General features: G+C 43.5%; 1 protein-coding gene across 1 annotated transcript in view; it reads left to right on the forward strand.

Annotated features, from left to right (window-relative positions):
- The first annotated feature begins 1,038 nt into the window (after window positions 1–1,038).
- Window positions 1,039–27,015, forward strand: part of LOC147703739 (zymogen granule membrane protein 16-like) — a 36,731-nt gene continuing 10,754 nt past the window's right edge. Inside the window, exons 1-2 of the mRNA XM_086928966.1 lie at window positions 1,039–1,159; window positions 24,451–24,506. Coding sequence (XP_086785092.1) covers window positions 1,101–1,159; window positions 24,451–24,506 — 115 coding nt within the window. The 5' untranslated portion in view covers window positions 1,039–1,100. The remainder of the gene's footprint in view (window positions 1,160–24,450; window positions 24,507–27,015) is intronic.

Below are 27,015 nucleotides of genomic sequence, written 5' to 3' on the forward strand. Positions count from 1 at the left end.
ACCCTTTTTGGGTAGCTGAGCCCCCTACAACCTTAACAAATAAATAAAATAAATAAATAAATAAATAACGCCTCCACTAGTGAGAAATGAGCAGTGTGTGCAGCGCACATTAACGTGCCTGCTGTCACTGCAGTCCGGAAAAAACGGACCACTTGTGCCAGGGCATTAAACAGAGCCCGATAGAGACTCGTTTCGAGGCCCTCTTTAAAAAACTGCCCTTGCTCAGCACCGGTGAGACCCTGCCCACTTAAAGACCTGGGTATACATAATATAATCACAAATGTGTTCACTGTCAAAAATGAATGTTGTTTTATATTTTTCTGAAAAGCTTCACATAGTATTGTTCTAGCTGAAACCCTTTCGGGGCCTTAGCTCCACCTCAAAAGGTCTAAACTGCTAGCCCTTCTGAACATAAGTGACCGTCGACACGCTTCAGCCTCTTATGTCATCATTAGTGAGGAGCGCACTAGAGTCACATGTCACTGGAAGCGATGGGGCTCACATCAGGGCCCGACGCTTTCAGGCACTGCATTGCTCGCTGTGCCATAGGGGATCAGGGTGGACCTGGCAGGATTTTTTAAAGCACGGAGAGTGGACCAATATTGCCTCTAGCCTTCATGCTTGAGGAACTTTGAGGATAATTTGCATTTTACGTTTTCTTCGTAAAATGGATTGCTACATAAAAATTCGGCCAATAGCCTCACCAGGATTAAAACCTGTGAACGGCGACTTTTTTCCCAGTTGTGCGGGAAAAACCCATGCCAGGCGGGGGGGCTACTTTTTGGGCTACTTTTGTGGTCTTGTGCGCAAAAAAGTGGCTTGGGTGGGCGCCCACGATCACACACCTCTCTGAGCGCTTCACGCACTGCAGTCACGAACTGGAGCCTGGAGGTCCGATGATTAATGGGCCTGCCTCTGCGCAGGCCGCAGGCACATGATTACCCCGCCCACCACTAGAGCAGAAGGCAGCCAGGTCTGTACCGTCTCTGTCTGGCACGGCATCCATCACTGATTGTGGCCTGCCAATGTGGGGGGGCCAGGGGGGCTGCCCGGTATTCGTGTAGCATGCATCTCAGGAGCGGCAAGCAAAGAACTGGTCGATGCCCGATCGTGCAACCTGCTTCTGTTGCGGAGGTTCTTTAGGTGCCAGTGTATTAAGGTATGATTCATTTAGTTTTGAAGTTCACTTTTCCTCATCTGCCGTTGTCAGCTGCCCCGTCTCTTTCTGTCTCTCTCGCTGAAACGGTGCTTCGTTCCCTTGTGAAATGGATCCAAAAAAGAAAGAAAAACGAAAAACTTTTGTTGGAAGTGTTACTGACATTTTCCAAAGTGCAGCCTTGGGCCTCTTGCTCCTTGATGACCTTACTTTGATTGAGGCCACATTTCTTACACAAGTTTGCACCACAGGCAGACAACAGATGGAACAGATGAAGTAGCTAGGAACAAAAGTCTATACATGTATTCCACTGCCTGACATCCACCCATCTGTACCCATATGTTTCAAACTCTGTCCTTCTGATCATCTTATTTGCACTCTCAGGGTTCAAAATACAATAAATAAATAACTAAAGCATTACAGAGCGTTCACAAAGTGGCCAGATTAGTTTTATTAACACCCAAACACAGTAGTGCCACTTTACAGAGTTTGCCAGCGAAGCACTGCTTTTTGTTTTCTCCTCTTTCTTTGAACAGCATTGTTTTCCCTGGGTGATGAGGTGCACCATTCTGGAGGTACTGCAATACCTGGTTGATGGGTGGAGTGGAAACCGATTAATGTGATCCTTATCCGCTTTTTTCCTTATTTTAGTTTATAAAATGCGTACCACGGCTCAGTGTTTAGGAATGTAGTCTTTTTAAACCATACTGCTCACGGTTAATAGGATATAAGCAATGGACCGTGATACTGGTCCCTCCAGGGATCTGTAGTGGTGCTTAAAGTTTCAGTAAAAAAAACTCTTGATTTCTGGATAATGAGTATAAAAGTGTTAAGGTAGCCATGCTGTTCTACTTACATTTCACATGCTTTACTTAATCTTGCATCCATATGAGGGTTTGCTTTTTCCAGGAAGGTACTTTTTTTTCCAGGCAGTATATCACTCTTGTGCATAATTTGAATTGAGCTGCATCCAGGTATATATAGCCGGGCACAACTGGGTTGTAGCTGAAGGCAGTGTGGGTGTCTCAGTGGGATAGTATGGTGTTCATTGGGGGATGTGGCACTACGCCAGAGCTGCCGAATTTGGTTCTGGGGAACCAGGTTCAGTCTTAATGAACAGTCCACCAGACCACTCTCCTGAGGGAGCACATTCCCATGGTAGACCTTAGAAGCCCCAGCTAGACCTTTAGAAGCCCAGGCCCAGCCCCACAGCACAGCCCGACGGCGGCACGTGACACGAGTGAGAGTCACGACGCCGCAGTCGCACTACAGTGAGTGAGTGAGCTCAGCTGACTGACTGAGTCCGGACTCCGGCGGTACCTCTCCTCGACCTCCGGTAAGTGGGTCTGGGTTACGGGCGGTCCCGGGTGGTATTAACTTAAAACTGCTCACAGACTTCTCCCACCCTCAGCTGCCACCTGCCAGCCTGGCCTGTAGACGTTGCTGATTTTGCCTGTCTGATGTCCTATCCGTAACCATTCACGCTATGTTTTTGCTCTTCTTGTGGTATTTGTGCTTGCTGTAGGGAGTGTTTGTGGTAATATCAGGGAAATCCATAGGAAAAGTTGGCCCACCAGACCATAAAACGGGCCCTCAAAACAGAAAACACGTCTGTTTACTGATTTTTCAGACCAGTCCTTCTGGCACTGCTAGATGCACTGTAGGACAGCCTCCCTGGAAAATGGTAAACAAGAATTGATGCAATTGTATTTAGTGATCATGTAAAACCTAATAGTGATTGTATGTAGGTTTAAGACAACTGTGGAGGGGTAAAGAGCGTATGGTACACAAGAGAAAACTAGCCCACTTGCATTGTAAATGCTTCATGTTATTTAAAAACATAAACACCTTCAAGCTTTTATCAGTTTACAAAGCACTTGGAAGGGTCAAGTCAGTGTTCAGGATCTACTCTGCGGAAACTAAAATAATGAATTCCACAACAATGTGATTTGTTATGGTTTTAACCTTTGGCCAAGGGCTGATATATGCATGCATGGGAGATAGTGCAATTCTTCTAAGAAGAACACTATATTGTCGCATTAAACTGGTGTAAGACGAGAAATATCCACTGCAAATGGTCGAGAAATGTCCATTGCAAATGTTTTTGTGCCTGGTTTTCCAATTTTCACTTATTACAGTATGAGCCCTTAAACTGCTCATTTCCAATTATGCTAGTGAACTTTTCTCCTAGCCCTACCTAGAGGAAATTATGGGGGCAAAAGTGTCCTGAATCGCTCCCCAAAAAGTTGTTCACATGTTATTCCCCGATATATACAGCAGACTTTTTGTCTAGTTTAAAAAATGCCCAAGTATCTTGTGCAAATGGTACTTATTCTGTAATGTTTTTGCTTCGGTTATTACTAGACAACTTGAAATAAGTCCCTAATGGTTATTTACATTTATCTAAAAATAACATGCATATAACTGTGTTGTGGATAGTGCATATTTACAGTGGTGTGATTAATGGGGAATAGTTTGTGAGAATGCTAACTGTGCAAGTTTTACTTGCTCATTTCCTTCTCACATACTGATTAGTCCCAGCAGTGACTGCCAAGATAAACCTGTTGGTGATATAGAATGTATATTTGTCCTTAAAATTGTTTCTGATAACAATTTATGCATAATTTGAGACATGCTAATTTGGGCTGGTTTTTGGGCTGGAACTGGTCTGATTGGGCTTCTTTTGGGCTTCTTTTTGAGTGGCTTTGGGCTTGGACCGGGTCTAAAAATCTGGCAACACTGCGTTATGTCATTATGTATGAGGAGCGCACTAGAGTCACATGTCACTGGGAGCGATGGGGCTCACATCAGGGCCCGTCGCTTTCAGGCACTGCCTTGCTCGCTGTGCCATAGGGGATCAGGGTGGACCTCGCAGGATTTTTTAAAGCACGGAGAGTGGAACATTATTGCCTCTAGCCTTCATGCTTGAGGAACTTTGAGGATAATTTGCATTTTACGTTTTCTTCATAAAATGGATTGCTACATAAAAATTCGGCAAATAGCCTCACCAGGATTAAAACCTGTGAACGGCAGGTTGCACAGCCTGCATCAACTGAGTTTTTAACGAAATAACTACACACGACTTGTACGTTACACGTACATGTCTCTGTGGCAGCTTTTAACCCGCAGGCAGCTCGACTAGTCGTACTGTGCGCAGGGAATCCCTCGTCCCCTTACTCCCAGGTCAACCCCGCCCACTAAGAAATGTTGGCGTCTTATCTGCCCTTGGGGCCAGTACAGCTGCACCCTGATGGCATTTATTGCCAGCATCCGCCTTTGCGATCAGCATCAGAGCTGTCAGGGTGGGAGCCGCCCATCAGATTCGTCTTCAGGCCCATATTTGCGTCTTATCACGCGGCGTGTGCCCTCCATCCGCCATAAATTCATGTTTTTAATATCTTTATTTAGTTTACCCAGCAGGTTGGGCTCCCGTCGTTTAGTGCGGGAGGAGCTCTCATAGGTGAATATATAACACGCGGCCCCAGGAGCGTCTGCACTGTGACTCCCTCCCAGCAGGTCTCCGTGCATCTTTCTCAGCCCCTCCGCATCTCCATTCTCCACACGTAAGTATTTCCTTGTATCGCTCCTTCCCTCATCCCGCCGTTCTTCTATTTATTTTTTTTTGCAATGCCCTTTCTGCTGCTTACTTTGGTTGTCTGCTAGGCCAGGATGCAACCTTCCATGCTCCTGTATCTGAAGGAATGTTGCCGTGCCTCCATCTCTCTCCTCAATCACCCCCCCCCGCAACAGCCAGCAGTACTAACCAATAGCAGGCTTAGACGAACGCGCGGTGGGCGGGAAATTTAACTCCTAACGACAATTTGTGAAAGGCAGGAGTTTACAAAAGAAAGGTGTGAAAAATTAAGGCTCATATACAATAACATTTTCTGTCGTGAATGCGCCACTTTTTTGGGCGCAGTCATAACCAGTGCTTTAAATGGAAAAAAATAGGTGCAGGTACTCACCAAGTTAATCTGTGGGTTGGGGGCGGGCCAGAGGGTGTGGGCCGGCTTAGGGGTGGAGGTGAGGCAAACATTTAATGGGATTCAGATTTCTTGGTGCATATAATAGAGACATGTCTGTTATCTTTAGAGTATGCTTGTTGCTCTTGCATGTGCAAAAGGATACCGTTAATTTTGTTCTTTGGAATGTCAATCAATCCCATTTTGCCCCTTTTATGGGTAGACACTTGCAACCTTTTTTTCTATCTGAAATCTTCACAGTATCTCAGTCTTCTTAAATATCTTTATTCTGTACTTCTGCATTATTTCTTCACCTCCCATTCACTGTGCTCATTCACACCCACAAATAGGTTAATTCAGTCCCTCTCTCCTCACCTGTAAACACACCATTTTCTTTTGTCAATATTTTATCAGCTGCCAACTTCCTTTGCACACTTACATATATAATCATAATTAAATTAGCAAATATGGAACTATTGCTCTGTGCACTATGCTGAGCAGCCATGGATTGGAGGTGCAACGTTGTGTCCCGCTGTCAGGCATAATTTGTGGCTCACACTGCCTTCATCCTAAATCCAAAGCTATTAAATCTTACCCCACCATGAATACTAATGCATGCCCTCAACCCACCCAGATTACAAATCCTCATTTGTAAGAATGGATATATTACACCACCTCCTGATGCAGATGGAACTGGGGCCAAGAAGTAATTAGAGGTAACTCAGACATATCTCGAGACACCAAAAATCGGAAGTGGTGGAAATGGGTGGGGACAGTCCCATAGGGAATTTACATAAGTAGGGAGTTTATAGCTTAAGAAACAATGCTTCAAAAAAATGTGCATGTTACAGAGTGAGTATTTGTCAAAGATAGAAAACTCCCCGGGCAACTTTTGGTTATAAGGCCCAGAGGTACCATAAATGCACACCATACAAGAGATGCAGATAACATTGATACATTGTGGGGCTAAATTAGTTTTTGGGAGTGGGCACTTTATCATATGTGCCCCTTCTTGGCATCCCTTAGACACATTAGGTCTGCTGCTCTAAAGAGAGTGGTGCCAAAGAACGCCTACACTTTATTCAAAGTATGCCAACCTCCCCACTGCACCACATGGCACACCTGCACAAGAATCAGCGGCATAACAAGCTGGTAAGACTAACAGTTCTCAATTCAGAGTTCACAAGTATATGTTAATAACCAGTAGTAACAAATAATTCACCATTTTAAGCAGTCTGGAATCTTCTCAAAGAAAATAATACAAATAAAATCACACACAAACCTGTGTCTAAGAGCGGGGCAGACTTAAGGCATGGGCAAACTGGAGCCAGTCCCAGAGTGGCTTACTTCAGATGGATGCACTGAGCTGCCATATCAAGTTGATTTTTAAATCATTTTTGGAGATGCCGAAGTACTGTGCCACACATTGATTCCACAAACACACAGAACATGCCCGCCACTGTGAGAATGCAATCTCAGTTCAGTGTTCCCAATACCTTTCACCTTTTCTTACTAGTTTCAGCCTCAAGGCAGTGCTCTTTATTGTTCTTAATGTATGTTTAAGATTTACACCTTCCTGGATGAGATACCTTTTCATCACTTTTTAGAATGTGGAGGTCCAATAGATTCTAGCTTTGTGCGCGCTGTACCATGTTAAGCAAATAATTGAGGGATTATTCTAAATCTGCCCAAAGTCCACACTCTCTGAGTTTTTCATGGGATTCAGCAAGTCAGCTCTCTTCTAAACCCACAGCATCTTATTTTTTTTATCTTATTCCGTGGGCCTGTGACAAAGGAAGGACATTTCCATGCGCTAAAACAAAAATTATTTATATTATACTGCTTTCACTAATTTTTTTGCATGAAACATTATTAAATGAAATTCTTAACACTGATTTGAACTTGATATCTAGTCTTATCCCATGTGGCACATTTCTGCTCTCCCGTTACACGCAATGCAGCACTGCAGTTTGCCTCGCTGTGTTGCATGAAAGGTTACTAAATCTGGCCCTAAGAGAATTGCTGATCCTAACCAGAGCCCTCACTGGTGCTGGACCTGCACAAAACAAATGATCTGGACTCCTATACATTTAGGATAAAGTAGTGGAAGTAGAAAATGGGTGGAATCGCGGGGGTGTGGTCATGAGGAGCGGCGTATGAGAGTCAACTTACACACCAAGGGGTAATTTACTAGAATGAGACGAAACACAACAAAGCAAGTAAAGTTCTTGTGCTCCTTTGTGCGATAGGGAAAGTGAAAAATAGTGCCATATCTGTTAAGATTTGGTGCTGTCTTTTTCTTCCCCATTCTGGTGCACTTTAGGCTGCCAGGCAATGCACACAACCTTGCACCATGGTTATGCTTTGTGACGAACCCTCTTTCAGGCAATTCTTGGCTTCTTGTTTCTTTTAAACCCAAAGCCGTAAATTGTTTAATACTGTTTTAAACTGTTTTTAATTACTTATTGAGTGTTTTTTAATAATATGAATTGTATTTTGACTGTTATGTGCTTTTAAGATATTATTATAGCGAAATAAAGCTTTGTATTCATTCATTCAACAAAGCAAATAACGTTTTTGTGTTCCTTTGTGCCATCGGGAAAGTGAAAAATAGTGCCATATCTGTTAAGATTTGGTGCTGTCTTTCTGTTCCCCATTCTGGTGCACTGTAGGCTGCCAGGCGGCAATGCACACACCCTTGCACCATGGTTATGACAAAAAGGGGAGCCTTCCAGTGAAAAAACTATGCGTTAATACTTTTCAATTAGAATGTGTACAGTACAATGCAGCAATCAGGAAAAGTGTGAAAAGTATAGAGAAAATAAAACATTTCTCCTGTTACGCCTACCATGAGGAGGTGTAATGTTCTAGCACAAATCCCTGTCTACAATTGCTTGTAGATAGGGATTTGTGTTCACCCATGGAATGTCTCCTGGATGCACAGTGGGTCACAGAGCAACTTTTCATTACTTTGGGCAACTTTCCAATGCAAATCTTGAGTTGCATTGGAAAGTTAATACCACCACAACACTTTGCACATGGTCTGCGTCACAAAAGGTAATGCAAACCGCACACAAAGTGTTAGTAAATCTGTGCTTTATTTTTTTTAAATACTTTACCAAAGAATTTGGCAAAAAGGACAAATGTGACAGTAAATCTATTCTAGCTTAATGAATTAGTCATTAGTAGGCTGCATTTTAAAATATTTTTAAATTAAGGTAGCTGCTGCAGGGACCTTTGGGTGCCCAGCAATTTCTTGTGTATAATAACTGTAAGATAACTCTGGTGATTAATGCACTTGTTGGAGAAGTCTCTGCAGTCTAGTCACTGGTTTGATTCAGCAAATAACGGCATGGGCGTCCGCAGGGGGGCAAGGAGGGGCGCTTGCCCCCCTGGAGAGCCTCTCCTTGCCCCCCCCTTGCGCACGCCATTGTGCACAAATGCATCCCAGAGGGAGGCCTGACGCTGGGGCTCATCCCAGGCAGGACATCATCCAACCAATTGCCTTAATTTTAGGCATTGCAGGGAACAGAGCTGTTCCCTGCAAAAGGCCTCAGCTCCCTGATGGGGCCACCTCACACTCCTCTGTGCACAAGAGCAGCTCCACCCCGCCCATTATCATTCTGTCTGCGGCTGATTGGCACATACAGAATGACAATGGGTCAGTCCGGGCTGGCAAAGCATAGGGTGGCCTCCTACAGCCTCAGTCCAGGGGAAGGGCATTCTGTCACATAGAAGTGCAAACACACCCATGCTGCTGCTAGGTGGGAACCCACTTAATGGAAGGAAGGCAGTGAAATAAGTTCAAAGGAAAGAAATATAGCTCTAGTATTGCAGCCATGGTTGCTGCTTTTTTATTTTATTCAACTAACAACCATAGACAAAGCCAATAGTTCTGGCTTGTTGTAGGTGTAATGTTACTTGTTCCAAGTGTAACGTTACTTGTTGTATTATATATCTGGATGCAATGACAGAAGCAACAAAAATACCAGTCGGGCGGCACATTATATTAAGCACAGATTTTTAGCTTATGTGTTTTAAGCCATGCATTTTATTACATCAAACACCCTTTTGGAGAGACCCCCCTAGTTTTTTCATCCCACTTAACGCTCTGTGAACACCATGTCAGTCGCCCCATGTCAAGGTACTGTGCATCATGCATGACTCATGCCTTTCACTTTTTTAGATTGCCTATATGCGGGGGCATAGTGAACCCTGCTCCACCCCACCCCTTTCATTAGGAACTACAGCAAGGGGGGAGTTTTTGATAGGTCTCATAATTAATGTGAAAAGGTTAGTGAGTAAGTAAGTGAAGGGATGGGTTGATGTATGGCTGGATAGATGAGTGAAATGATGGATGAAGGGATGAGTGAAAGGGTGGATGACGGGCGAGTGAATGGGTGGATGGATGAGTGAAATGATTGATGAATTGATAAGTGAAAGGGTGGATTGATGAATTGAAAAGTGAAAGGGTGAAAGTAACGCTGGATGAGTGAGTGAAAGGGTGGTTAGATGGACAAAAGGATGGCTCAATGAGTGAAGGAGTGAAAGGGTGGATGGATGAGTGAAAGGATGGATGAATGATATGTTCAATGGATGGATTCATGAGTGGATGAGTAGATGGATGGGTGGGTGGATGGTAGGATGGATGGCTAAGTGAAAGGGGAATTGAAAGAGGAAGGGGGATGGGTAAATGGATGACTGAACTGGTGAATGGCTCAATGGATGAGTTAATGGATGAATGGGTGGAAGAGTGTATGGATGAGTGTATGGATGGATAGGGTGAAAGGGTAGATGGATGGTTGATGGATAAGTAAAAGGGTGGATTGAGGGATAGATACGTGAAATGATGGATGGAAGGAAACATGATGGATAGGTTTGTAAATGAATGAATATGGACATTGCTGGGCATACAGATGGAAGGACAGAATGAATGGTGAAAGACTGAATGATGGATGAAGCGTATGATTACACATTGTAAGCCCCATTATCTTAAGCAACATTTCCTATACATTGACTTTCCCATTTATATGAGTGATTATCTCTTTATAATATGTGCCCCACATACTTGGGATGAGTAGCACTATAGAAGAAAATTAAATACTCGATAGAGGGTCTAATGCCCACATGCATCAAACTCAATTGCATTCGCAAACGGTGCGAATCGCAATTTTCGGCCGTTGCGAATGCAATTGACTAATTTGGAATGCATCATGCATTTCGCAATTTTAGGAATCGCAACCATGTTGCGATTTCCAAAATTGTGAAAGCATTTAAGAAATCGCAATTTCAGATTTCTTAAATGCAATGCATGATCATTTTGTAATTGCGAATTCGCAATTTGGAAGTGGTAAATTAGCATGAAGTTGAACTTCATGCTAATTTACCGAAAACTTTAAAATATGCACAAATTGCATTTTTGACACTTTTAATTTACACACACACATGCCCTTGGGGCATGTGTGTGTGTAAATTGCATTCAAAGTTATATTTCAGGGGTGCAGGGAGGGGTTCTTTGGACCCCCCCCCTGCACCCTTGTAATTGCATTCACATTTTGCGAATCCCAATTTGAAATTCGCAAAATGTGAATGCCTTCCCATTCATTCCTATGGGCCTTTTGGCCCATAGGAATAAATGGGAAGGGTTTTCCTTAATTGCGATTCGCAAATTGTGAATCGCAATTAAGGAAAAATACCGAATCGCAAAAAAAATTGCGATTTTTTAATGCATAGCATTTTGCGATTTCTTAATTGCGATTCCTTAATTTTCGCAATTAAGAAATCGCAAAATGTAACAATGATGCATGTGGGCCTATGTGTAGATGAGGGGCGCCATTGGAGGGTGGTATCAAGGCCAGACTGGCCGGACCGGGCATCAGGTGTTTTCTCTGGGAGCTGGAAAGGTGGGGGCGATTTTGTTACCACAAAAAGACCTGCACATTTGCTTAAAGCTGCGTGTATACAGACAAACCATGAAGTGCACAATTGTCTCAACTTAATATAAACTTATTTTCACTTGTACTTTAGTGGTTGTCTATTTACTTACTTACATCAGAGAAGGTTGCACAATAGTATATGTCTGTAAACCTTATCTTTTGTCCTGAATTTTGACCCGCTGTCCTGAATTTTTGTCCCGAATTTTGACCCTTTGTCCTGAATTTTTACACTCACTGTCCTGAATCTGCACCCATGCTAGTTGGCTTGTAAATCTGCCCCTTAGCGTTCAGCTTTTGGGATGCCAGTGGGGTAATTTTAGGGTTCAGGGTGGGTATGGGTTTTTGGGTGCCAGGGGAAATGTTAGGGTTCAGGGTGGATATGGGTTTTGGGGTGACAGTGATAATTTTAGCGTTCAAGGTGGGTATGAGTTTTGTTTCTCATGTTGGGACTATCACCCATTATGATAATTCCCACCCTTGCCTCAGTCATACAACTCTATGACTCGAAGCCATAACTCTGACTGACCTTGAATGCCTCACACTACATGGCCATGCACAACGTGAGCCGATAACTCCATCCGCCCATACTTTGGCAAACAGTGTACTTCACTCGGCGCAACACGCATGCACTAGACAGCCGCGCATGCGCAGAACTCCCGCTATTCTCCGGCGCATGCGCTGAAGCCCAATCATGACACGGCGAACAGCGCGCATCCCTCCCTCTCTTTCCACCAAATACAGGTGAAACCAATCAATTTAATACTACAAATAAGAGACCGGGCGGCCCTCCTCTCTCACAACGGGCGCCGTGGAAGGACGAATAGGTCCAAGGAGGAACTAGACGGCAATACTCGTGAGTACAATAGAACCGCTACAGCTACAAAAGGGGTAAGCCACTACTCTTTATCCCTACAGGTTGGACATATTGTGAACAAGTTATTATTCCAACAGGGTCCCTTTCTCTGCCAGGCGACCCTTGAAGCTTTTTACAAGACAAAACAGAGTGAGGACTTAGTATTATACTTACCTGTATCTCACCTTGTAAATACGCTCTCTAGCCCACCACCAACACTACCGGTTTCACTTAAAAACCCTAAACAGCTTCGTGCCCATGGCATGAACCCACAATAGCCGATTATAGGTCGCACACCACGTTATAAGTCGGCATATGATGTGGTATATCAAATACCAAACTAATATGACTCTACCATGTACGTCTTGTCTTTGTCCTATGTGTTATCTGTAGTCAAGCTTGAGGGAATCCCCCTCTAACAGTTATAGCGCCTTAGTGTGCGCTTCACTTAGCCAAAAGACAACACAACCACTTAGATTTAATTTTATTATTTAATCTGCACGTTTTTCACATATTAAAACGGTCCTGAGGAAAGCCAGCTTAAAATCTACAAGGCACTGGCTGAAACATGTAGACCACACTAGACACTGGAGGTCATAACTAGCACTCCAACTAACGTCTACCTGCCTTTTATCTGCTAACAGAGGCCCAGTTCATTAAAATATTTTACCCTCGGGTACTGGGACCCACTGTATAGCTTTTTAGGACATTTTAGGGTTCAGGGCGGGTATGAGTTTTTGGGTGCCAGGGGGACAATTTTAGGGGTCAGGGCGGGTATGGGTTATGGGTTTTGGGGTGCTAAGGGGCTAATTTTAGGGATCATGGAATGAATGAGTTTTAAGGGGCCAGGGGGGTAATATTAGGGTTCAGAAGTTTGCTCTAATTGTTGTCCAATTTCAAATGCAGAATTCACCACTTTTTTCCCAGCTTGGCCTGAGCATTACCCGATCCTGATTGTCTGCCATTTTATCCCCGCCCCTTTTGATTAACAGTAGCCATGCCCCTTTGTTTGCCAGGTTACTCCCCCCTGGAAATATTTCAGTGGATGCCCTTTAACACTGGTGGCGCCCGGGCAACAATCTCTGTTGTTGCACCCCAATCACTTCCTTCTTTACAGAATTCTTGACTGCCACCCTCCAACTATGCCCCTTAATCTCTTTATAGCCTCACTCTCACATTTAATTTCTTTTATAGCTCTACTCAACCCAATGTAGAGTGTCCAAGTGCTTTACATCACACACACATATTATAGGTAGACAATGCCTATTAAAAGTGTGTAAATCAATCCAAATGAAATGCCACATACGATAATAACACCTACAAGGTGTAGGACTCATATATCCCCCACACTGGTAGGTATTTTACATTAGGTGTGTGTTGTCTGGAGAAACACAATCAGGATTTGAAATGTAACACAGAAGTTGGGATAGTCTGCACTAAAACAAATGAATTACTACCCAAATTTACCCTTTTTAGAAATCTTAAAATGATGAAAGATTGAGTTAAGCCCGTAATGTATTTTAAATTGCCGCCCATCCACCCTACCACCAGCTTGGCGTGCAGTGCCACCCAAAAGTAAGCACTGCACGAAGGGTTAATGTACCTGTTGCAAAGCATAATGCAAACATGCAGGAAACAGATTTGTATTTTATGTAGCCAAATCAGTGGGTTCTTACTTATGCTGCATTGATCTTTGCATTACCTGCAGTTCATAAGTTATAATTCTTTTTCAATAGCTGAGTAACTTATGAACTGACATCAAGGAACTGCATGCATACTACATGGCATAATTGTAGAACCGTCCTGGTATTTTCCTCAATCATTCATTATTCTACGGGTTGCTAAAAATGGTCCCTTGGACAATGATAGGGATGTATTACTATCTGCTGCTTAAATGATTGTTGGTGTAAATACTCCTGTAGACAGATATATTTGACATTTTGACATTCTTACATTGCAGACACTAGAAAACTCTAAAACCCGTCTCCAATTTGAAGTTTGGTGCAAGTACGTGAGACATCACAGGCTGAGTTTATTTGTTTTCTCAATGACATAGGCATCAAGATTTTAGGCTCCAGCTAGCTCTATGCAAGGTCAAGATTTGAACAAAAAGAGTTCAGATGGCCCTTTAAGTAAGGTATTTGTGTTGGGCCCAGATGGCATTGAAAAATGATGCCCCACTCACACCTTGCAGGTTGCTGCTCTGAATTTAAAGTGCACTAAGTGCAGACACCTATGTGTCCCAGTGTTGGCAATTTGCACCTGGCTAAAATGAAAATGTTTAATTGGTTCTGGACCAGATCCCTAATAGCTCCCGGATCAGGGACCCCGATCCGTTCAATAAATCAATCAATCATTTGTAAAGCGCACTACATACCAGCTAGGGTCTCAAGGCGCTGGGGAGGGCTACTGATCGAACAGCCAGGTCTTGAGTATCCTCCTGAAGGTCAGCAGGTCTTGGGTCTGTCGTAGGCTCAGTGGGAGGGTGTTCCATGTCTTGGCGGCGAGGTGGGAGAAGGATCTCCCACCGGTGGTTGTTCTTCGGATGTGCGGAACGGTGGCAAGTAAGAGGTCGGCGGAGCGTAGCTGGCGGTTGGGGATGAAGAAGGAGAGCTGTCTGTTGAGGTAGGCTGGGCCAGGCTTGTGGAGTGCCTTGTGTGCATGGGTGAGGAGCTTGAAAATATCCTCTTGTTGATGGGAAGCCAGTGCAGGTTTCTCGGGTGGGTTTATGTGGCCGTGGCGTGGTACATCGAGGATCAGTCGCGCCGAGGCGTTTTGGGTGCGTTGTAGTAATTTGATAAGGTTGGTTGGGGCTCCCGCGTAGAGGGCGTTTCTGTAGTCGAATCTGCTGCTGACGAGGGCCTGGGTGACTGCCTTTCTTGTATCTGTCGGGATCCCTCTGTAGATCTTGCGGAGCATGCAGAGGATGTTAAAGCAGGAGGAAGAGATGGCGTTGACTTGCTTGGTCATTGAGAGCATTGAGTCGAGGATGATTCCCAGGTTGCGTGCGTGGTCGGTGAGTGTCGGGGCTGCCCTCAGTGCCATCGGCCAACAGGAGTCGTCCCAGGCTGAAGGGTTGGAGCCGAGGATGAGGACCTCCGTCTTGTCCGAGTTCAGCTTCAGACGGCTGGTCTTCATCCAGTCGGCGATGGCCTTCATTCCTTTGTGGAGGTTGGCTTTGGCTGTGATGGGGTCCTTGGTGAGGGAGAGGATCAGCTGAGTGTCGTCGGCATAGGAGATTATGTTGAGGATCCGTTCCCCTCATTTCCAGCACTGACCATCACTATGATGTGAGATGAATCAAAGACAAATTGAAATGGTGAGAGAATGGAGTGGAGATCAGTCTAGCGTTACATTGTATTTCTTAAAATATTTGTATAGCACTGACTCCCCTAATGTGGGGTACGGGAGTGCCTATTGGTGTGGGTAGCAGGCTACACTGTAGGTCTGTGTGGTTGGAAGGGTATTGTTTTTACTTTGAGCCTACCTGGGAAGTGTTTTTATGCGTGAGTGATGATCACCAAGGTGCGATTATTGTGTTAGGGGATGCAGTGCTTAGTGGTGTAATGGATGTAGAAGTGTGAGAAGCAGACATGCCTTTTCATAGTTTGTGTTATGCTGACAGCTCTGATTAACTCTGCAGGTCCCTTTATTGTGTAGATGGTTTATCATTTACATTCTCAATCCAATTTCCTATTCTAGTTGTGTCAGGAGCCTGTCTACTGTGTGGTTTTATATATGTGGGAGCAAGGATAAGAGTAGATAAAGAGTGAGGAGGGCATCAGAGATCGAGCCTGATAGACTGTGGGACAGTGCTGCTTCCTCTGATTGCCATTATAGATTGTCATATTAAGAGATTTTCCAAGAAATGCCACATTATCGCTTTCCTTTTCGTCATTTTAGGATATCAGTGCTCAGAGTACATGACTGTTTAGGACCTGCAAGGTGGACTATGTCAGATTCCTCTGGTAACCAGAAATGTGTGCACATCTTTTAGGTCTTGGCAGTGCTCTCTAGTTAGTACTGAGTGGTTATTGAGGCTGAATAGTATAGCCTGTATCTGTGTCGCCCAGTAGCCAGCAGGGCTCAATAGGTCCTTTCATCCATTATATATATGTCAGTCCTGCTGATGATGAGGGATCAGCTAATAAATTGGTGAATGATATTATATAGGGACATGGATTATATCAAATTGATACTAAGAGGAAAGTCATAAAGACTAGAAATACTGCCCTTCATCTTGTGGTCAGAGGTAGGAGATAGGGTAGACATCATTTAGCATATCTGCGAAGTCTGGCGGAGCTACAAAAAGAGTCCTAAATGTAATTAGGCAGATTGTGGGTCTTCAGCAGGTACTTTTAGTATTAATTAGAGAGGCATACCTGGGTTGTATCCCTGGGCCAGCGGGTGATGTAATTATCTTGGGAATAATTATGTTTTCACCTCTCTTCTGAACTTTAAATGGATGCTTATAATTTTAGCTAGCATTGAGCACCAAAGCTTGGCGGCTTGAACCAAGAAAGCAGTTTCTCCTAAGGATTTCTTATTGTAAGGAGCTATGATGATCTGTGCTGCTAGCCTGGAGCACAGCCCTGTATTCTGCTTGTATTGTCTAAATGTAATTTCTAATGTAAATGAATAGTGGTGGTTCTCTTTGGGAGACTCTGTAGACAGTGCAAAGATCATTCATCTTCTAGCTACAGGTAGCCAGGGAAGTGTTTGCAGAACAGGCGTCATGTTTTATTTGTGGTCAAGGCAGAGAAGGAGTCTTAAAGCAGCATTTTGGATTTGTTAAACGTTGAATATAATGAAACGAGGGAAGGAAAGATATTGGCTATTGACATACTTGAGTTTCAGGATTACAAGAGTGAGGATCCCTTGCAGTATTAGAATACAATGTATGGGAATATGGGGCAGTGATTTTATTGAGTAGAAGATCCTCCTTGTGACCTCGTTGGCACGTGGTTTAAAGTATATATATATCAGAGTCCATGGTAATGCCTAGATTTCTCATGTCTCTTGATGTAGATTGCTTGGTATCAAGCTCCCTTAGTCATTCGTCCGTAGGCTGGTGTTTGCGCCGCTGTCCACTGGTCATAATCAATGCCTTTGTGGTGTTTGGCTTACTGTGGTTAATTGTCATACATGCATGCAACGCACAGAGACAGGCAGTAAGTCTTCACTTGTGGCGATCTCCTGGGTCGTACATTTCTAGAATGATTTGCGTATCATCTTTATAGTTGTAACATGTAAGGTTGAACGACTTGATCCTGTCTGGTAAGCAGGTTAGGTAGATGTTGAATGGGAGAGGCGAGGGGACGGACCCTCTGAGGAACACCACGGGGTTGATTGTGAGGAACGGATATGAAAGGTGGAAACCAAGCTCTGTCTGTGTTTGAGGTATGAGGCAATCAATATTGGGGTCTTTTAATATATTTCAAGATGATGGAATTTGTGTAGTAGTGTCTGGTGGTGAACAGTGTCAAATAATAGGTAAAAGAGAGGTTGGAAGAAGTAGCAGCTGAGGACGTGTCCATTGAGTGTTTTCTGTTGATTTCGAGAATAGTAGCATGTTTGGACGAGGGTAATTTGTATTGAGATTAGCTGCAATGTATTTCTAAGGCTGCAAGCAGGCTCCCTCGTAAGCACCACCTCTCCTGCCGCTGTGGTGTGCCACATTTGTCTCCAGTTCATCAATTCTGCACATGGTTGAAGACACTTGTCAGCGTAAGAGCAGTCGTCCAGGGGAGTAACTCAAAAGTACATCAGGTGGAATGGCTCTGGGGTCTCGCATTCTAGGAGGGCCCCAGAGCTGTTTTAACTGACACTTGAGGAGGCATGGGAGCATTGGACTTCTGGCATTAGGATCCATTGCACCCTTCTTATGCCGATGCATCCACCTTTTCCCTCTGCCATCTTCACTGAGAAACAATACCTGACATTAAGTAGTCCCTTCTGTGACCTGGCAAAAACATGAAACTACTGCACATTGGTTTGTTCAAACTAACTGGAAAACTAAAACTCGTTGTTTTAACTACACATGTTCTCTAGCATATTAGGGAGATCAAATTAGATTTTAGATATAGAGTTTGATGGGTGCCAGCTACCACCAAGGAGTGTAGTTTCTAAAAACATTAGGATGCAGTTTATGATAAAAGTACCCTTACATCTCTGATATAAGCTAGGGTGGGAGTTTCTCCTGAAGTTGTTTTTGAAAGAAGGCGACACATTCTGCTGTTTTTGAAGCAGTGTATTGTTGAATGCAGGGCTGCGGCATTTGAAATCAAGAGGCCAGTTTCAACAACATGAATGGAATGAAATGGTTGACTTCCTGTTGACCACTCCAAGACCAGTGCAGCCCACAGACTATCTTTTGTGAGTAAATGTCTTATCTACCAGAAGTGGCAACAAGATAATGGCCACACCATCTGACTGCCTTCCCAATCCTCCTTTCTGATTGGTTTAGGATAGACTTGTGTCAGGACGTCTCTCTTGTGATTTGAAACAGCAACATCTGGGCCAGTAGACCAGCATTTAGGATACAAAGTAGGCAGCCTCATGTCTTTCATAAGTCAAGAGCTGCTTTTATCCGTAAAGGCCTCCTATATTTTGCATTTGTGTTGCTGCCTCTGGGTTCACGCACACGCACAGTGTTTTGCAAAACTCTGTTACTAGAGCATATAAAGCGAGGTTTGGAAGTGCTAACTTAAGCCTCAGTTTGTGCCACGGTTTTGGGGTGAATCAGCTGTTGTGAAGTCGTTTATCCGCAGCATGCTCACCTTCTTTAAAGCACTGCCTGGAAATGATCAGTAATGAAATCATTGTACTGTACCTGAGGATTATTTATGTACCAATGTCTTTCTGTTCAGTCAGAGCGGTTCATGTGCTTGGACGTGCTACTGTCAGCCACTTGCATATATTAATTTACTTATTTTTAGAGTCTATTGCTAACGATCTGTAATCAGACATTTGGATCTCTCTTTCAATTTGGAATATTTTCCATGAAACTTTTGTTTTGACTCATGTTTCTAAATAGCTGACTTGGGTAACTGATTTTTCTTTTCATGCATAGATTGGGAATTGAAAATTGTCTTGCAGGCAGTAATTTTTTTATTTTTAATATTAGATGTCCTTTTTCTGAATAGTTTTTTTAGCTGTTAACAAGTCGTTTTTATTTATGAATGAGCACCTATAGATGATTGCTCTACTTTAATATTTGTTTTTAATTTTTCACAAGCTTCCTAACGGTTGTCAACTCAAGTTTAGCATCAGAACATTCTCGATATTTGTAACTTATTTTCTCGCAAGCATGCTTAATCATACCGCTTGCTATTTATGGCCTGTTTACCTTCCATCTTCCTGAAAGCCATAATAGATATTATTTACACAGGTATGAACATAGACACCGCGCAACCCTGCCGGCTCAACGACAGGTTAAATTACATAATAAATAACGTAGAGGATACCTTTGCCTCAAATCCGGTCGATCAACAATCATGTGCACCTCGCAGTAGGAGGACAGTTGTATGCTCCTTTTATATTTGACATATAAGATTTAATAGATATATATTTATCTTGGAACTGGTTGACTTTCAACTGCGGGGGTCCCAAAAAAAGGAGGACAGATTTTGATTCCGCTTTACATCTGAGATATTAGATAATGACGTATCGCTAGATTTAAAAGAAAAATTATAAAAGTAAAATACATGGTGAAGATTTTAGACAGTGTTCTATCCTACCCTGAAGAAGTCCGCGAGGATGAAACACATTGGCTACATTCTTTTAACTTGTTGAGAGAACAAAAGAAAAGAAAAAAATAAGGAATTAATAAAGGATTTGGAGATATAACTTCTGCTGGAGTTGCCATTATTTGATTTTGATACATGAATGATAAATGCTTACATGTATATTGAGTTATTCTCTGTCAAACTACGATTTTATTTAAGTGTGCTGGACGGGAAACATCCTTTACCACGCATCCATTACAACGCGGTATGTTACATTGCGGTTTTGACTACTCAAGTCGTTACTTCGACTTGCACTGGAGGGCGCTCTAGACTAAGGAATAGTATAATTTACTATTCTGACACCTTCCCTACTGTACATAGACTGGAGTTGGAAAAGTAATTCACACTGTCCCTAAGTCCAGCGCACTCCAGCGCAAGTGGATGTAACGACTTGCATTGTCAAGACCGCGATGTATCATACAGCGTTTTAATAAAACGCGCTGTATCGTCATACATCCCGCTAGCACCTTGTGCACTTAGATTACCGTTACTCCACTAAGAGTAGGTGCAATCTATCACTGCCTCAATCCCTTTTTCATTGCTATTGTATTATTTACACAGGTAGTGTTAGTTAGTCCAGCGCAGACATTGTTTATCTAAATAAAACTCTAGATTAGTCTGCAGCAATCATCCTTTCTAGTCATATCTAGTTAGATCCATCGAACTGGAGATATATATATTTATGCAGACACTATTTTTACACTGGGGGACCCTACACTACCAGGGTGCAATGAAATAAGATTGAATGTATATTAGGTATACTTGTATCTCAAGCCATAAAAGCTCATCTTTTTCTTCCTGTAGTCATGATACATTTTCAGGAATTAGCAGTAATTTAAATACGTCAGTAAAATTGTAGGTAAGATTTATAATGTTCAGAAAGGTTCAGGTATTTGTATTTACTTTGTGGTTGTAGTAATAATGTTATGTTTTTGTGAACATTCATTACAACTTCCCAGAGTGCCACTACATGTGATATCACTTCCTGTGGGGTCACTGCTCATAATAATTATCAACTACCGGACTAATGGCTGGTGCTGTTTCCTTCAGATTTTTAATGTCTTGTACACCCATGGCGACCCCCACTAAGCCCTTAGACTTTACCAAACTATTGCTCTTGGTATGCCTCAAACATATTAAATTTAGCCCCAAAAACTCCCACATCTCATCCAATCCTCTTGGACATTGAAGACTCTGCTTTTTGGTACATAGCAACTATTTTCTTGAAGTATGCTTATATTTTTGTATCCGAAAGCATACAGTTCAGTGGGACTTCTGACATGTATATCAAAATGCTCATATTTACCTCCATACATATTTTGCTGAAAATTGATTTTCAAAAGTGGCAACTCTGAATATTGATCTTCAGTGGTGTTCGTTTGGGTGGGGGGTGATTTGTGTCTTGGATTGCTTTCGCGTGCTGCTATGCGATTGCATGTACGCTGCTCTTGCTACATGTTTATTTGCTGTGAGGTGGTGCTTAGTGACTTTAGCTCTGTAACTGACTGAGTGACCTTTTTACATACATTTATATTGCGCCAAGAAAGGTATGCAGGCGGTATGCACAACCTCAGATCACTGCTAAGGGCCTATGAAGCAGCCTCATTTTAGACTCTTTTTAAAGGTTGCCAGATTAGAAGATTCTTTATTGTTTGTTTGAAGTTAATTCCACACTAAGGTGCTTTGCAGTAGACATCTGCCAGCCAGGGTGCTTCTCTTTGAGCAGGGGCTATCAGCAAGCTTGAGTCCATCGATCTATGGCTCCTCTTTCGTCTATACCAATGGCATCAACATTTCCAGAGCTCTTGGAAGGCCTGATAAACTGCTCTGTGGACAGACATCAATACTCAGAATTCCCCTCCGGAGACTATAGGTGGCCGGGTAAACGTTTTAAGAACACAAGTTGTGAGCACATATCTTGGACCTCCTGTTCCGACAGTAGCAGCCTGGTTCTGTAGTCATGCAATAAACTCTTTGGGAAACCCTAGAAAAAGCATTGCAGTGATCTGTCTGAGAACCAATAATGACTCTTGCATTAGGGGTGACATGTGTTTTTCTCCCTAAAATGGTCTAAGGTTCAGAAGTATCCTCTGCTGGAAAGCGCACTTTTTTGTAAGACTCTCTGCTTTTCAAGATTAAGAAGCCAATCAAAGAAGATCCTCCTTGCTTTTGTGTGATATTAATGCCAATGCACCCCATCATCATCTGGCCACCTGAAGTTTTTCGCTTGAGCATCATGAGCAATTGTTTGAGTGCCTTCTTTATTAAGGGCCAACTTGACATCATCCAAGTTTGAGCTATATTAATAGCTTCATTCCGTTTTTTGAACTTGTTGAATATCCCCATTGAAAAGAACGATGAATTGAGAATCATTGGAATCCAGTACCAACCTCTACCCACGTGTTATTGACATATCATGTAATGGTTTCACTTAACAAAGAGCACCCCATGATTTCCAGTGTCAAAGGCGGTGGATGGATCAGGTAGAACTAGCGGTGCTGCTTCCCTTCGTAAGCGGTCTCCAATAAACGCTGTCTTGCATTAAGCAGGGTTGTTTTTTCCCCCCTGCCTGATCTGAAGCCCAACTGCGTTTTCCATAACAAGGTGCTGCTTCCCTTCGTAAGCGGTCTCCAATAAACGCTGTCTTGCATTAAGCAGGGTTGTTTTTTCCCCCCTGCCTGATCTGAAGCCCAACTGCGTTTTCCATAACAAGGAAGGGAGCACCTCAGGCATGGAAACATTTTGCCAGTTAACACCATGGGCGGGGCATATTATACATCGCGCCCTGGGGTAAACGTTGTTTACAACCCGGTGTATACACTGCACGACCTTTAACATGCTGCCATTACAATGCAAGTCGTTACTACGACTTGCGCTGCTGGATGGCGCTGTTGGTTAAGGAATATTGCAATTTTCTATTCCAACACCTTCCATACTGTTACGTGGACTGGTGTTGGAATATAAAATTATAATATTCCTAAATCCGCGCCCTCCAACGCAAGTCGTTGTAACGACTTGCGTTGTAATATCCGCGTTGTAAAGTACCGTGATCTAAAAGATTGCGTTGTACTGACATACATCCCGCCCTGGTGGTGCAATGGGCACGAGTGCCGTCTTTGTGCGCCCCCAGGGCACTATTGGATAGTAGAAGACTGCTCCTTCTGTAATACTGATGGCACTGGCACACATGTAGCGCCTGAGAAACTCGAAGCAACATATAAGCAGTCACTCCATATCTCACTGAATGCGCTGCTCCCAGAGTAGGTGCAGATTTGCGGCTGCCCTGAGACAGTGCATTAATTGTACTAAGGAGCACTGTCCCTGTTTGTGTCAGGCGCTACAGGAGGCAGTGCACCCTGTCTATAACATGGGTGGTAAATGGTGGTAAACGTCCCACACTTAAATGTGCAAACATTATGATTTGATGGTGCTGAGAAGTCGTGTTACGGGGTACTGCGACAGAACCCGAACTACTGAAATGCTTCATTAGTTCAACGTCAGAACTGCCTTTTACAACTATGGTAGTTTTACCAAATAGGTCTGAAAATTGTGGGGTAATATTTGCCACCTGGTTCAAACATTTTCTTGGGGAGGTTAAGGGGTAACCAGTCGATCACTCTCCCTCCAATCTGAGTGAAACTCCCCTAGGGATGGTGAGCCGCCCACTCTCAGTGCATTGTGGTGCTGGTGTTAAAACACTTCCCAAGGCTGCTCCTGGTCCTGACTCCTGTCCTGTGCATTTATAACCTTCTGCCAAAGGCCAGCCTCAACAGAGCCGTCGGCCATAATCGAGAAGATCTTAATTCATGTCAGTGAGCATGTCTGCTAAAAACAGGCTGCTCTGTGACTGCCTGTGCGCTGGAATTTGCCTGTATTGTGTGTGTTGCTGCATGCATGACCAGTGCTTAAACTTTGCCGGTGGGTGCAGGAAGTGTGCACTAGTGGCACACGTTTTTGGGGGGAATGGGCCTTATTTTTAATTTGTCTACTTTTTACTCGGAGCGAAAAAGAGAAAGACAGAAAACTGAGAAAAAAGGAGGAAGTAAAAGAAAAGAAGACAGTGACAAGGAAAGAATGCAAAGTTGCCTGTGAATCTGCAGGGGGGAATTAGGGAGACATTTGTAGGATGGCGATAAAGAGACAAGAAGTGGAATCAAAACTAGACAGCTTTGGTATTTGGTAATCATTAGCAATGGGTCTGCCTTTATGTTTTATTTATTTCTAAATGTTTTCCTTTTTATTCTTTATATTACATTTGAATGTTTTATTAAAATGAAATACTGATTACATGACTGTATGTGGCTGTTCTATGACGGCACTCTGGGACCACTAGTGTGCACTGCTGACTGCCAGTGCATGCTTGGGAGTGGGATGTATGACGTTACAACGCAGGCTATTACAACGCCTGCCTTTACAACGCGGTTTTTACATCGCAGTCCATTACAACGCATAGCGCTTTGGGGTGCTGGATAGTGAATAGTTTAATTTACTATTCCAACTCCAGTCCACGTGGACACTAGGGAAGGTAATTGGATAGTAAATTAACCTATTCCCTATCCTAGAGTGCCCCCCAGAGCAATGCGTTGTAATAGTTTGCGTTGTAATGACCGCGTTGTAATGGTAGTGCGTTGTAAAAGTTTTGTTGTAAAGGTTGTTCACCTTGGGAGTGCCCTTCATATTTACCTCTGTGATTCTTCTGTGATTGTCTCGCTTATGGCCTGTCTTACATTGTTGTCCCCCTCTCTTTTGCCTGCAGGATGGCGTATATCACATTACTGGCCCTTCTGTGCGCCGCACTCTGCGTTAATGCAGGTAAGATCCCATGAGGGATTCACAATAATAGGAAATTGGTAGCACGCAGACCTACAGGGAATACGGTGCATGCAGAATGACAGGGACATTAGTGTTATGGAAAAAGGGAATTCCAGTACTGCAGGAATGTAAGAATTCATATTATGTTATGCGTTTTATTTATCACACATTGTGAAATTACCTGGCTTCTTAGTGCTTCAATTCAATTTATGGGTTTGCGTTCTGTGGTGGGAGTTCACAGACAGGCCCTGACCAAGTGTAGTGAGTATAGAGTTGTGAATGGTGTTGGGTTTTGCCTGTGGTTGAATTCCTTGGGGTGGGTAGATCTTGGGGCCTACTTGGCAAACCCATTTGAGTTAATCTAGATTTTGGGTTGTCTTTATGGGGTGTATTGGATTGGTGAAAGGCGTTTTACAACCTTTTGCGTTACCCGCATCAACTATGATTTAGTAGTACATTGTTTTTGAACTTCATACTGTACTGCGTGTTAACTTCACCTTCCTAGAACCTGAATGAACGATTCTGCTGGTGTTTTTAGTGCAGTTTTTGTGACTGGCTGTACAGGTGTTTATCTTCTGTAGTCGACACTGGCATTGGGTGGAAAATGCCAGCAACGGCCAGTGCAGGTAAGACCGGTGGGGCCGGGTGGGTGATTTCTACAGACGACGGTGAGAGAAAATTAATTATTTATTTACTTTTCCCTCATCATCGTCCGTCGAAATCCCTCCCTACCCGACCCCATCGCTCTTACCTGCACGCGCCGCTGATGGAAAATGCACGACAAAAAACACATTACTTGCCATGTTGGAAGAACAAAATACCTAAAAACGCACCTGTCAACAAACTTTTTCAGCATATGGACTACGAATCTAGAATGTCCTTCCTTTGCACCTCAGACTTTCACTGGCCTGCAGGGTAGGTGAGCACTTTATAAACACCCCCAGTAAAATACATTACAATAAATCACTAAGTAGGAACTCAAGCAACACGCTGTACGCACTCTAGTCATCTCTCATCTAGACAGTAGTATTTTTGCCTTAACTGCCTCTCGCACAGCATCCTTAAAGTGGTTCTACCAACAGCGGCAAGAATGACCATTGGCACCTCAAAGTATTACCATATGGTACTGCACTTTCACAACTCTAACCGCTGTCATTAACGGTCTGCACCGTTTTTAGTAGGGGTCGGCAGAACTCGCGGAGTTCCATAAAAATTCTACGAGATTCCGCCAACGTGTGGAAAACGTACACCTTGCGGTATTCGCGCTGTAATTTAGTGAGAGCAACGCTGAGAAATTAGCACAGACGGCTCAATACGATGCGCAAGAGCCGGCAGCCATTCGAGTTGATTTTGCTGCCGCTCTAGTAGAAAATCTAACTTGAGCGGCAGCAAATCTACTCGAGAAGCAGCCTTCTGACTGTGACCGCCCATATAAGAAAATTGCACTAGGGCAAAAAAAATCTTGCTCCTGATTGCATTTCTGGAGCCTCGTTGGAAAAATATTCCATGACTGGACTACTGGTCTCCAGTTACAGAAACACAGTGGTTCCTTTGGTGCAGGCCAATCCCCGTCTTGGCTGACAAACTGCACTTCAATGACTCTCCTGGGGCCAGCTGACTTGGGTGTAAACTTTTGAGAGTCAGGACTTGATCGTCCGGGCTGCACGTCTGCAGTCAGTGGCGGGCAAGCATTTTTGGCTACTAACTGACCAGAATGGGCGACTTCAGCTCTTGTGGCCCTGGTGCTGTAACACATAATCTTCTAACTGACTCTTTGAGTTCACCTTATTAGTCTGGGGCTCTGGAGTGACTTTTCCATGAGCCAGGCACTACTGGTACAATCTTCTCTTTGCTAAGCTAAGGATTAGAAGGTGCAGTCAAGCGAATGGTGCAGCCTCTCTTGCCAGATACACGGAACAGCTGTGCAATCCATCTTTGCTCCTTTCTCCTACCATCTACGATCTGAGGTCTAGGTGCCAGGGGTGCCGTATTTGTGCCCAGAAAATGTCCTCAGGGGATGTATTGGTCCCTAGCCTATGGGCTAGTAGCAATTTTCCTTCCTGATGATGAATTTCTGTGAAGTGTGGCATCTAGTTATCCCACTTTGCACTAATAGGCTCTCTCCCAAATTGGCAGAACCTTTCTCTCGGTGTGTGGGGTTTGGTAGCCCACCCTACAGGTATGGCTACTGTAGGGCCACACGCTCACGGAAAATATAGCAACTGGTTCCCCCTCTCCATCCCCCGATGCCAACTCATCTACCTCAACAAAAGAACAATATACATTTTTCCTTCTAAAATCCAATTTGTGTAAGTCTGTTTGTACTTTTTTCTCAATTGAGTTATATGATTGATGCCTTGACTAGATTTTTCTTTAGATTAACTCTTTTTGACACCAACTGATTTTATTTGTTACTAAATAACTTTATAAATGATCCACTTGTTAGCAAGTTGCCTTATATGTAATGGATACCCTAGCTCCCAAAGGGTTATTGGGTTGCCCAACCTCG

The sequence above is a fragment of the Lissotriton vulgaris genome, chromosome 7 (genome assembly GCF_964263255.1).
Source record: "Lissotriton vulgaris chromosome 7, aLisVul1.2, whole genome shotgun sequence".
Taxonomy (NCBI): Eukaryota; Metazoa; Chordata; class Amphibia; order Caudata; family Salamandridae; genus Lissotriton; species Lissotriton vulgaris.